Below are 13,397 nucleotides of genomic sequence, written 5' to 3' on the forward strand. Positions count from 1 at the left end.
CTTACGATTTATACTGATATTGTTTCCTGATTGCTTATTTGTAGCCTATGACTATCATTAAGTGTTAAATTTGTACCCTATGACTATCATTAAGTGTTGTATCTTATGATTCTTGATGAACATATCTTTTCTTTTATGTACACTGAGAGCATATGCACCAAAGACAAATTCCTTGTGTGTCCAATCACACTTGGCCAATAAAAAAATCTATTCTATTCTATTCTATTCTATTCTATTCTATTCTATTCTATTCTATTCTGTTATTCTGCTGTAATCTACTACATGCTCATTATCAAACAGCCTTGGAATCGTGTGCCTCTGCTATTGTAGTCAACAACTGAAGTAACAGAATGAAGTAACAGTAACCGATGAAGAAGTGGCCCTGAATGATGTAGAGCCATTTATGACCTTCCACACATCATTGAATTTCACCTCTCTGTATTTTGCACCATTGGTCACACTGACTGTTCATCTGTGGAGAGAGATTTTAAGACAGAGACATCTGAAGAGTTATAGCTTTCCCCTCCCTGCATTAAAATAACCCTTGCATCTTTCTTTTTAAAAAGCCTTCTATTTGATTTCTCTCTGGGTGGGGGCCAGGATAACAAACCATGTTAGATTAAGCAACAATGGGGCAACTAAGATTAGGCATCAAATCAATATAGAAACTCTTCCAGAAACTTTTCTTTTGAGCTTAATGGAAAAAGACTTGGGGGAAAAATTGGAACTCCTATCTTATATATGTTGATGGCAGCAAGACTACTATTTGCACAAAGATGGAAGGACATTTCAGTTCCCACCATGGACAAATGGCTACAGAAGCCGATGGAGTCGGCAGAGATGGCTAAACTGACTATTTTGTTCAAAGAAAAAAAGAAGAGAGCTGGAAAGGATCTTGTACGTCATCTAGTCCACACACACACACACACCCAAGCAGGAGACCCTACACCATTTTTGACAGATGGCAGTCCAGTCTCTTCTTGAAAGCTCCCAGGCAGTGATGAAGCACCCACAATTTCTGAAGGCCAAGCTGTTCCATTGGATAGAAGTACTTTCGTTTCTACTGTATATGGAGACTGCTTCTGGACTTTGTACTTGAGGTGGGAAGAAAATGAAAGTTGGGTTTTATTGATTAGATTCATTTGTTCTTACAGAAATGGCGAGTTTATACTATTATGGCAAAGTAAAAAATTTGAGGTTCTACGTTAATGCTTTATTCTACTGGAAGAGAGAGAATTGGAAATCAATGCTTTTCTTTTTCCCCACTGCACCCCACCATGCCCAGCTATTTGCTTTTGTATTTTATTCTATTTATTTATTTATTTTTATTTATTTATTTTATTTGTCAATCATATATAACAGGTAAAAGTATAAACATAATTTGGATACATGAAAAGAATAAGTAAAAAAGGAATATTAGAACAGGGACGGTAGGCACGTCTATAATAATTTTATTTATTTATAATTTTAGTCTATAATTAAAAAAGTTATAAAATTAAAAAAAACAGCTTTCAGGTTACTATGGTGTATAAGCTAACAGTAACAGAGTTGGAAGGGATCTTGGAGGTCATCTAATCCAACCCCCTGCTCACACAGGAGACCACTAGACCAGGGTTCGCCAACCTTGGTCCCTTTAAGACTTGTGGACTTCAACTCCCAGAATCCCTCAGCCAGCAAAGCTGGCTGAGGAACTCTGGGAGTTGAAGTCCACAAGTCTTAAAGGGACCAAGGTTGGAGAACCCTGCACTAGACCATGGCATCAGTGTTTCTCAGCTTTGGCGGCTTTAAAATATGTGGATATCCCAGAATTCCCCAGCCCAGCAAGAGGGCTGCTCTTAATCTCTGCTACGACACAATTCCAGTCTCCCCCCACCTCACACTCGCCTTTCTGGAGGATTCCAAACTCCCAGCCACGCCCACTAGGGACCAAGCCACGCCCTCTCCCTTCAGTCCTCTGTAAGAGGAGGGGCGGCGGGAGGGGTCTTTCGCGGCCCCCTCCAGGCGGGCTCGCGCGGGGGGGGGGAAAGATTCCGTCGCTTTCCAATGGCGTCATCGTCGTCTTTCCGGAAGCGGAAGGAGGAGCTTGGGGATGGCGAAGGCGCTGGGGAAGAGAGTCCGGGGCTTGGGCCCGTGACTGCGGGGGTGCGGATGGCAAGTGCCCGGAGCGGCTCCGCCTGTTTGCAGGCCGCTGGCTCCGGAGAGCGCGCCTTGGGCGAGCTGCTGCTGGAGTTTTCGAGGGCGCAGTACCGGGCCCGGGAAAGCGGGGGAGCAGCTGGAGGCAGCGCTGCGAGCAGCGGCAATAATAAGGTGATGAGGGAAGAGGCTCTGGTGGGACTTTGCTGCATGGCCCCCGCCTTCCCTGCATGGCCTCTTTCAAGAGGGACGGAGGCGGCTCTGGGTGGCACCACCACGCCTGGGAAGCCTCTTGCGCGGGACTTTCAACTGCCCTACGAGAGAAGGGAGGGTTGCTTTCCTGCAGCCGTAAAACAACCCGAAGGGCAAAGACCGTTTTTTAGTTGGAGCATTTGGTTTGCACGGCATGAAGCCCACCCGGGGTGTGTGCGTGTGTGTGTCTGCGTGTTGCATGTCTATTAAAGAAGTGTGTGCCCTTATTTGCATCTCAGGTTCCCGATACAGGGAGTCTGTCTTCTGTCTGTCTTCTTTTCTTTTCCTTCCTTCCTTCCTTCCCTTTCTTTCTTTCTCTTTCTTTCTTTTCCTTCCTTCCTTCCCTTTCTTTCTTTCTCTTTCTTTCTTTCTTTCTTTTCCTTCCTTCCTTCCCTTTCTTTTCTTTCTTTTCCTTCCTTCCCTTTCTTTCTTTTCTTTCCTTCCTTCCTTCCTTACATTCTTTCTTTCTTTTCCTTCCTTCCTTCCTTCCTTCCTTCCTTCCTTCCTTCCTTCCTTCCTTCCTTCCTTCCTTTCTTTCATCACACATATATAAGATAACAGATAAAGTATAAACATGGCTATGAGTACAAGAAATGGATACGAATAAAAGGGAACATTAGGACAGGAACGATAGGCGCTCTTATGCATGCCCCTTTCAGACCTCTTAGGAATGGGGTGAAGTCAACAGTAGACAGTCTAAGGTTAAAGTTTTGGGGGTTTGGGGAAGAAACCACAGAGTCAGGTAGTGCGTTCCAGGCATTGACCACTCTGTTACTAAAGTTGCAATCGAGTTTGGAGTGGTTTACTGGAGTTTACCTGGAGTTGCAACCACAACTGAGCCCAACATTTATGTCGCTAAGTGAAACATTTATTAAGTGAATTTTGCCCCAATTTAAGACCAGTTGTTAAAGTGAATCCTTGCAGTTGTCAAGTTAGTAACATGGCTGTTAATTGAATCTGGCTTCCCTGTTGACTTTGCTTGTCAGAAGGTTGTAAAAGGTGGGACACTTCAACCGTCATAAATACATGCCAGTTGCCAACCATCTGAATTTTGATCACGTGACCATGGGGAAGCTTGCAATGGTCTTAAGTGTGAAAAATGGTCATAAGTTTTCAGTGGCATTGTAACTTTGAACAGTCACTAAATGAACTGTTGTAAATTGAGGACGAGCTGTAGAAAGCTGCTCTTGTTCTGATGTTCTTTTTTTAAAATGAATTTTTGCATGAAATGTATGTTTCTTTTTTGATGCTTCCTGAAAAAAAAAATTAGAGAACTGAAAAGCAGCTGGGAAATTTTGTGTTGTATGAAGTAATGGACATTGTTCCCTAATTTGGTAGAAACTGTTCAGTGCAGGCATCCTAACTCTGTACAGGTTCCAGCTTCATCTCATGAACCCTGTTATTTCTAGGAAAATTATTCTAGTTTTTGTGTAATGACCACTTCTATTTAAAAAGTTCCCTTGCCAAACTTGCCAATAAAGTTAGCCTTTTGAATGATAAGCATTTCAAATGAATTCTACTCTATGAACAAATATGGCGACTACCTTGCAAATCCATGGGATAAATACTAACTGCTTAGAATATCTGTTTGATTTTTTTTATTTTAATTTATATTAAATATTAGTGTCACTTTTTTGGGGGATTATTAAACTTCTAAAATTGAGGCTATTGTACTTGATGTATAAGTAATTTTATGAGGTGTGCAACATTACATTTGTAATAACTTCTTCTCACCCATGTAGGTAGAGCACATTGAAAAATGCTGCCTTGAATTGTTCAGTAAGGATTATTGCTATAGCCTGATCCACAATGTGAATGGTGAAATCTGCAGTCATTACCCACGTCTGATGGTCATTTTGGAATATGAGAGCAGTGATCGAGAAAGACACATGTAAGTTGTGACTGTCCTGGGAAGACTGTGTAGTTGATATCTAAATTAAATAGTTTTGTGGAAAATGTACTTGCCAATCACCAAGTAGAAATAAATATGTGGACATAAATCTGAACAGTATTAAGAGTTGTATTGATTGACTTTGGTCAAGATTATTTTGTGTTGTTAGTATCTTTATTATGAGGATGCTTTCCTTAACTCAGCTTCCTCAGCTCTGAGGAAACCTTCTGCACAGCTATTTTACTTCTTCCTGTGATTATTTAGAATCCCTTTGATTTGGTGACTAAATAGTTCACTTGGATAGCAGAGTAAACGGAGAAGGTTCAGACAGCACTGATGAAGAGGCTGGTGTACCAGAACCATTCCTGATCTTAGTATTTAATCAGTATTTAACTGATTTATTAATCAGTTAAACTGAGTTAATATTGTGGCTGTCTTGAGGAGTCACTTTGCAGATACCTAACATCCTACATAGTAATGCTGTTTTCCTGTTGGAAACTGCAAATCTTGAATCATATGAAATAAAAATGCTTTGTATTGTATCTTGTCAGAAATACCTGTGAATGTGTGTAAATGCTGGGCTATATGAGAAAGAATTGGATAATCCCATACAAATAGACTATAAATCTTACTAGCAACTGTTCATGCAAACTTTTACACACTAAAAAAGAATTGCATTTTTATTTAATAGGTTTTTGTGTGGCTGATTACATTCATGCTGTGTATGATGTTATTTTGAAAATCTCTTGAAACTCAGTAGTAGGCACTGAAGTGTCATAGTGAGTATGGGACTTCTGTTTTATTGCTATAGGTGACCAAGCAAGTTGTTGTTTACAGCTCTAATTCAGGATGTTCCATGCATAGGTCACAAGTCATAAAGTGCATGACATTTCATATGATAGCGGCAGCTATGTAGAAAATCTGTTAGGTGATTTATGTCCGGAGTTGAGTGCTAGAAAGAGTAGGCCTGACTATTCCACCCAGCTCTCCTTTCTGATAACTTGACTCTACTCTGAAACTCATCAGCTTTATGGTTAACTCCCCTTTTTGCAGGTAAGTCACAACTTTGAACAATCATAACCATCTGGTTATAAGTCTAGTATTACCTGAATTCTTCCTTTTATGGTTGAATATCAAGATGAGGGCAACATCACTGATAAAGGTTTTGTTTATAGCCTCATATACTTTTCTTTCCTAGGTGCTACATCAGTAGGTAGTCTCTATACTAAACATATTCAGTAATACTTCATTCTGCAGTGACATTCTTTTCTATATTTCTTCATTCTTCTGTTTGGAACTGCAACTTTCTCTTTTTTAATCTTCTGTGAAAGTACACAAAGTACCTACAGATTTCCTCAAATGCAACAGTGCTTTATTGTGTTTTTTTTAATATACCCATCATCAGCAAGATATTTCCCTTGTTCCATGTGAATGCTTTCTGTGCCTGAGTGACTTCTGGTACTATTTTTGTGTGTCTTTAGTTAATTTAGAGCCAAGAGAAGTAGTGACTTAGATAAGATGCCCAATTAGATTTATTTGATAAATCAAAAGTTCAGCAGTTGGTAATCCTTTGGCTAAAGAATGGGCTTTTCCAGATATTAGATATTTCTGGAACAGAACAGAACAGAACAGAACAGAACAGAACAGAACAGAATAGAATAGAATAGAATAGAATAGAATAGAATAGAATTCTTTATTGGCCAAGTGTGACTGAACACACAAGGAATGTGTCTTTGGTGTATATGCTCCCTACATAAGGAGAATAAAATACATTAATCAAGAATAAAAATAGAATATCAAGAATACAATACTTAGTGATAGTCAAGGTTACTAATAAGCTATCAAATCATACTAGGAAACAAATAAGAACAAAAGCAACATGGTTATAGTAATAAGTGGGAAGAAATAGATACTAGTAAGGAAGAGAAGAATTAGTAATACAGAGTAAATAAATAAATAAGAGGAAATTGAGACTAGAATTAAATGATACAATAAAATCAATATTTTTATTTTATGCTTACAGAAAAATGATGCATCCTTCAAACACAAGTTTACAACTCAAAGGATATATTTCTTTCTCCTTCATTTCTCTTTCTTTTGGATTACATATTTTGCTGCCCTGCCTCAGTCCTAACCACTAATCCTGAAGGAGAAGGATAATGTATTGAGCTTCCTAGAACAAATCATAGGGAACATTTGCATAAATTGCTTCAAAGCAATCTAGTGCCATGGTTTGTATTAAAGTAACTCACTTCAGTCATGACTCTGGGTACTGCCCAATTGCAGTAAGTAAATAGGTAATAGGTGCTCATCTCCATTTCAAAGCTGAAGAGCCAGTGCTGTCCAAAGACGTCTCCGTGGTCATGTTGCTGGCATGACTAAACGCCAAAGGCACACGGAACGCTGTTACCTTCCCACCAAAGATGGTCCCTATTTTTCTACTTGCATACATGCTTTCAAACTGCTAGATTGGCAGAAGCTGGGACAAGTAACGGGAGCTCACCCCGTTACGCAGCACTAGGGATTCGAACCGCTGAACTGCTGACCTTTCGATCGACAAGCTCAGCGTCCTAGCCACTGAGCCACCGCGTCCCTAGTGAGTAAATAAACAATGATTAATTCCTAGGATCTGGACATTGAGCTGAGTGGTAACACTAGCCACAAACCAGAACTGATTCTCCAGCAACACTGTTGTTTCTGGTTTGATTGCATCTCCCCCACCTGCAGATAACTTAAGGTGGCCTTCCCCTACTGCCATGTACAGTGGCAATTTTTTTTTTAGAGGCTTGCCAGCAAGCCGGTCACTCAATAGTAGCCAAGACTTTAGTTGCAGTAGAAAGAAATGGGCAGATTGCTGCCAGCAGTTATTTATATGCTTACCTCTTATGCCCCTAATTAACATAAGCAAAAACTGGGTGTGTCATGAGTACCGACTCCTAGTGGCTTGGAAAGATGCCCTTGAGTCAAGTTCCACTGATGGCTTCATCCAGTGACAGGTGGTTTGTCATTACCTTCTTAAAGTCCCAGTCTAGGATATCCAGTCTATCTTTCATCCAAATATTGAACAGGTTTGACCCTGTTTAGCTTTCCAGATCAACTCCTGCATCCTTTTCCCCCCCAAAGTAGAATGGCTGAGCCTAGAGATGAGCTTGTGGAATGAGTATAAAGCAGGCATGTTCCCACAGTAAACATCTCCAGATGTTCTTTCTTTCCCCCTGGCTGTTTGATGTGAATTAATTGGGATTGTGAAGGGGCTGGAGGAAGGTCTCCATAGTCCTCTATCCCATGTACAGTAATTTCACTTGAGCCAGGGGTGTCACTCATGTCATCGCATTGTCGTCACATGATGTATCGCGACTTTTCCCTCCCCTTCGCTAAACCGGAGGTGGGCCTGGCCAACGTGTGACGCATCCGGCTCGCGGGCTGTGAATTTGACACCCCTGGCTTGAGCTATCAGGCTTCTAATGCAACCCCTCCCCCTTCGTTCCCTAGTGCTTAGAAAATGAAAAGTAGGAACAAATATTGGATAATAGGGTACTTCTAAAAATTCCTTAACTCTGGCTACCGGAGAATTTGAGGTCCCTGCTGGAACTGTTCATATAATTGTGCGTTCTGTGCTTGTGCAAATGGGCAGGGGTCAGGAGGCCTTGTGTAGTGCCAGCTCTCAACAACTGTTGAAAAAAGCTGCACACACGAGGCTGGGGACAGCGTCAAGCCTGGGGGTTTAAGTAGTCAATTGATCTCCAAAGGACAAAACAAGATGGTATCTGATTAAAGGAAACTTCGAACTCTTCTTTTATTTGAGATCAAACTATTTTGATTACTCAAATCAGTGTAACCTTAAAACTTATTTAGGTTCCTCTCTGTGTGAGATGGGTTGTTTCGACAATTGATATAGAAAATAAAAATGTAAGTAAAATGGGGTTGTTGTTTTTTTGCTAAAACCAAATGCCTACATTTGGTGTTCGTTTGTTTTCTGCATAGCATGATTTTTGTCCTTCCTGATTTCCGTGATATTTTTTAAAAAAAAGAATTGGCAACCTACTCAGCCTGCCAATCATTAAGATTTGAGTACATTTCAATGAGGTTAGGTTACTGATGTTGAGAGATCACTGGATCTCTGAGTTCCAGGACTTTGGAACGCCTGGTTCTTGCTGCTTTGATTCTGGTTTATGCCTACTAAGATCAATCTTCTTTCCTGCCATGAACTCCCAGAGGGCACCTTTGGGACAAAATCTGAGGATGTTGCTCAGCAATAGGGGAAGATTTGTATTATTTATTGCAAACCACGCTGAGTTTTAGAATAAATCGGAAAGACATTCAATACATGAATAGGTTTCATGTAAAAAAAAAAAAGCTTCACAGCTTTTCTGCCCATTGTTATCATAAGAACGAACACAATTTCATCTTGCAAGATGTTCCTTGTGTGGTCGAGAAGAACAAAAACAGAATATCGAGTCAGATTAGGGATGAGGCAGAACTGGAATTGGTTCCATCTTCATAATCAGTATGAGGATTAGGGTTACTTTATGACTGGCCCCTAAATGTGCTTTGCTTTCCTGCAATGTCTCTGGCAGTTTCCCTGAAGTGAAAGCAGGTTCTCAGAAGCAAATTTTATGTGTTTTATAGTGCATGGCAATGGGATAGAATGATAGACTGTATAGCAGGGATCTCCAACCTTGGCAACTTTAAGCCTGGTGGACTTCAGCTCCCAGAATTCCCCAGCCAGCTTTGCTGGCTGGGGAATTCTGGGTGTTGAAGTCCACCAGGCTTAAAGTTGCCAGGGTTGGAGACTCCTGCTGTATAGTTTGACCTTTTGCAGGGAATGGGATACAGATAGTCCTTGACAAAAAGTCCTTGACAAAAAGTTGGTTGGCCGAGTTCTGAAATTCTGACAGCCGCTTCCTTTCCTCCCGTGGTCACATGACTGCCATTAGAGTGCTTGGCAGCCGGCCCACACTTACGGCCATGCGATTGCAATTTATGACCTTTTTTTTTGTTGAAAATCGACATTTACTTTGAGTTTTTGGCAAAAAAAAACCCATGGTGAACAGTGGTTTCGCTTAACGACCATGATGGTCATTTAACAACTGAAGCAAAAAAAAAAAAAGTCATAAAAATGGGTCTGGTCACATGGTGACCTGCTTTATGACTGTCACAACTTATGATCGTGATAGGCAGCCTCCATTATTGTCATAAGTCAGGGATCACCTGTATAGATTAGCTCCGCTTTGGGGATAAAAGGGGATAAAACAGAAGCTTCCTACTTTTGCTAAAATGACTAAATCAGCACTACGTGGTAAGCGCCTTCCTTTTCACACATATATGCAATTTAATGATATATTAAAAGGGGGAGGGGCTTGTTTTACAACAGTGCAATGTTGCTTTCCTCATTCTGCCTTGCCTGAGACCCCCCCCCAAAAAATCTCTCTCTCTCCCTCCCCTCCTCCCCCCCCCTTCATATAAACATACACACACACTGCAGATATTTCTGGCTAGAGGCAAGAATGAGGGAACGATTTCATATTCAGTGGTAAGGTAAAGGTAAAGGTTCCCCTCGCACATATGTGCTAGTCGTTCCCAACTCTAGGGGGAAGTGCTCATCTTCGTTTCAAAGCCAAAGAGCATTTTCGAAGACGTCTCCGTGGTCATGTGGCCGGCATGACTAAACAAAAAAAAAAAAAAAGGTGGTCCCTATTTTTCTACTTGCATTTTTTACATGCTTTCGAACTGCTAGGTTGGCAGAAGCTGGGACAAGTAATGGGAGCTCACCCCATTACACCAGAGGTGGTTTTCAGCAGGTTCTGACCAGTTCTAGAGAACCGGTAGCGGACATTTTGAGTAGTTCGGAGAACTGATAAATACCACCTCTGACTGGCCCCGCCCCCATCTATTCTCTGCCTCCGGAGTCCCAGCTGATAGGGAGGAAATGGGGATTTTGCAGTAACTTTCCCCTGCCACACCCACCAAGCCACACCCATAGAACTGGTAGTAAAAATTTTTGAATCCCACCACTACGTTACGCAGCACTAGGGATTCGATATGCTGAAATGCTGACCTTTTGATCGGCAAGCTCAGCGTCTTAGCCATTGAGCCACCTTTCATATTCAGAAGTTATACCTAAATTAATATGAAAAAAAAATTTCCTCAGTAGACCCACTGATAATGTGGTCTCTCATGTCTTTACCACTTGGGAACAGCAGCTATACTTTCCTTAAACTGAGAACTCAACAACCGCATTACCTAGTAACGTAAGTTGCCATCCCAATTGTGCCCTACCGGTTATTGCAACCCATTCTGCCAGTTAAAATCCATGGTTATCCTTGTATAAAAGACTTCTGCACCAACCTGCATTTATTTATTTATTTATTTTGGACAATTGGAAATAAAGTGGAATTTCCTGACAGTGAGAAGAATTAATCAATGGAACAGCTTGTCCCCCTGAGTTGTGGGTGCTTCATCACTGGAGGTCTTCAAGAAAATATTGGACAGCTATTTGTCTGGGAAGGTATAAGGACTCCTGCCTTGGGAGAGGGGGTTCGACTAGAAGACCTTCAAGGTCCCTTCCAGCCCTAGGATTCTGTGAAGTAGATCAGGGGTCTCCAACCTTGGCAGCTTTAAGACTTGTGGACTTCAACTCCCAGAATTCCTCAGCCAGCAAAGGAATTCTGGGAGTTGAAGTCCACAAGTCTTAAAGTTGCCAAGGTTGGAGACCCCTGAAATAGATTATCGATATAGTATTGCCTCACACTATGCTGCATCCCATTCTGTTTGCATATATCTGAACAAGAGAACTAGATTGTCCCAGCTCCTTGTGGGTGAGATGACATCTGGCTGATAAGTGCCTAAACAGGGCAGAGGCGATCGTACAAGAATATTTATTTATTTTATTTATTTTATTAGATTTTTATACCGCCCTTCTCCCGAAGGACTCAGGGCGGTGTACAGCCAAATAGTAAAAACCCACAATATACACATTAAAACAAAACTAAAACCGAGCATATTACAGGAATGGCCGAAATTTAAAACCCTAAAATTCATAAATAGCCCCAATTAAAAAATTTAATAAAACTTTTAAGCCAGTCCTGCTTGAATAAATAGGTGCGTTTTCAGCTCACAGCGAAAAGTCCGAAGATCAGGCACTTGACGTAAACCAGGGGGAAGTTCGTTCCAAAGCGTAGGAGCTCCAACAGAGAAGGCCCTACCCCTGGCGGCCGCCAGCCGACATTGTTTGGCGGATGGCACCCTGAGAAGGCCCTCTCTGTGTGAGCATACGGGTCGGTGGGAGACATAAGGTAACAGCAGGCGGTCCCGTAAGTACCCGGGCCCTAAGCCATGGAGCGCTTTAAAGGTGGTAACCAAAATCTTAAAGCGCACCCGAAAGACCACAGGAAGCCAGTGCAGACTGCGCAGGAGCGGTGTTATACATAAGGCACCCACATCCCTTCACTACCCCCAGGAGCAAAACAACTTAAAGTTTAATTTGTGTGTATTTAGACTGCTAAATTGGCCATGGCCACCCAGTCACATGACTACCTAGCCGCGCAGCTGCATTCTGGACTAGCTGCAGCCTCCAGGTGCACTTCAAGGGCAGCCCCATGTAGAGAGCATTGCAATAATCCAAACGGGAAGTGACAAGAGCATGAGTGACCGTGCATAAGGCATCCCGGTCAAGGAAGGGGCGCAACTGGCGAACCAAGCGTACTTGGTGAAAGGCCCTCCTGGAGACGGCCGCAGTTTAATATTGCAGTTTTCTGAAGCCTGGAGCATGTCATCCACCATCCATCACGCTTGGTTGCTCAACAGCGAGACACTGTGTGAAGCGGGCACAGCAGCACCTTCATTTCCTGTGTTACATGAGAAGAGTACCTCTTACTTGCCACTTTCTATAGAGGGATGATTGAGAGCATCCTGTCATATTGCATTGCAGTCTGGTTTGGAAGCATTATTGCTTTGGACAGGAAGGCGGTGCAGAGAGTGGTGAAGATGGTAGAAAAGATCATTGGCAGTTCCATATAGCATCAACCTTGTGAACTCTCAACTTGTCTTTTTCCACTATGTATTCAAAATGGACAGTGAGATAGATAGATAGATAGATAGATAGATAGATAGATAGATAGATAGATAGATAGATAATATAATATAATAATATAATATAATATAATATAATATAATATAATATAATATAATATAATATAATATAATATAATATAATATAATATAATATAATATAATATAATATAGATATAATATTATATTATATAATATAATATAATATAATATAATATAACAACAGAGTTGGAAGGGACCTTGGAGGCCTTCTAGTCCAACCCCCTGCCCAGGCAGGAAACCCTACACCATCTCAGTCAGATGGTTATCCAACATTTTCTTAAAAACTTCCAGTGTTGGAGCATTCACAACTTCTGCAGGCAAATCATTCCACTTATTAATTGTTCTAAGTGGAACGACTTGCCTGCAGAAGTTGTGAATGCTCCAACACTGGAAATTTTTAAGAAAATGTTGGAAAATGTTGGATATGCATGCATGTGTGTGTATATATATGTTTATGTATATCTACTGTACTTTTCGGACTATAAGACGCTCGAGACTATAAAATGCACCTAGCTTTTGGGGAGGAAAACAAGGAAAAAAAATCTGCCTCTGCCTCCCAGCAATTTGCCTCCTTGCAGTAAACAGCAGGCAGTCCGATCAGCTTCGGCACAGCCTGATTCAGCATGAACAGCTAATTGGTGGTTGGATTTGTTTCCTGGAATACCATTGATCAGCTGTTCCAGACTGGGGGGATTGCTGCTGCCCATCAGTGCTGTCGCTGCTGATCGGCAGTGCCACCTATCACCTCCTCCGCGCACCCCATTTTTGGCCTCCACACGCCCCATTTTTGGCCTGTTCCAGGTGGCAGGGATTGCGTGGAGGCTGAAAATGGGGTGCGCAGAGGCCAAAAATGGGATGTGCAGAGGTCAAAAATGGGATGTGCAGAGGTCATAAATGGGGTGCAAAGAGGTGGCGATGGACGGCAATGGTGCCAATGGGCGGTGGCTATCCCTGCAGCCTGGAACAGCTGATCGGTGGTATTCTGGGAGGCAGCTCCAACCACCAATCA

At 41.7% G+C, this 13,397-nt stretch overlaps 1 protein-coding gene across 5 annotated transcripts in view; it reads left to right on the plus strand.

Moving 5' to 3' along the window:
• The first annotated feature begins 2,028 nt into the window (after positions 1 to 2,028).
• The window catches only part of MTMR14 (myotubularin related protein 14), a 111,699-nt gene continuing 100,330 nt past the window's right edge, over positions 2,029 to 13,397 (plus strand). For 3 of the 5 annotated variants that reach the window (XM_058167609.1, XM_058167611.1, XM_058167610.1), the window contains exons 1-2: positions 2,029 to 2,307; positions 4,128 to 4,276. In XM_058167609.1, coding sequence (XP_058023592.1) covers positions 2,044 to 2,307; positions 4,128 to 4,276 — 413 coding nt within the window. In that variant the 5' untranslated portion in view covers positions 2,029 to 2,043. Of the gene's footprint in view, positions 2,308 to 4,127; positions 4,277 to 5,037; positions 5,056 to 6,299; positions 6,438 to 13,397 lie in introns of those variants that run through there. The other 2 variants (XM_058167612.1, XM_058167613.1) reach the window with 2 other exon arrangements.

This window comes from Ahaetulla prasina, chromosome 2 (genome assembly GCF_028640845.1).
Source record: "Ahaetulla prasina isolate Xishuangbanna chromosome 2, ASM2864084v1, whole genome shotgun sequence".
Lineage (NCBI taxonomy): Eukaryota > Metazoa > Chordata > Lepidosauria > Squamata > Colubridae > Ahaetulla > Ahaetulla prasina.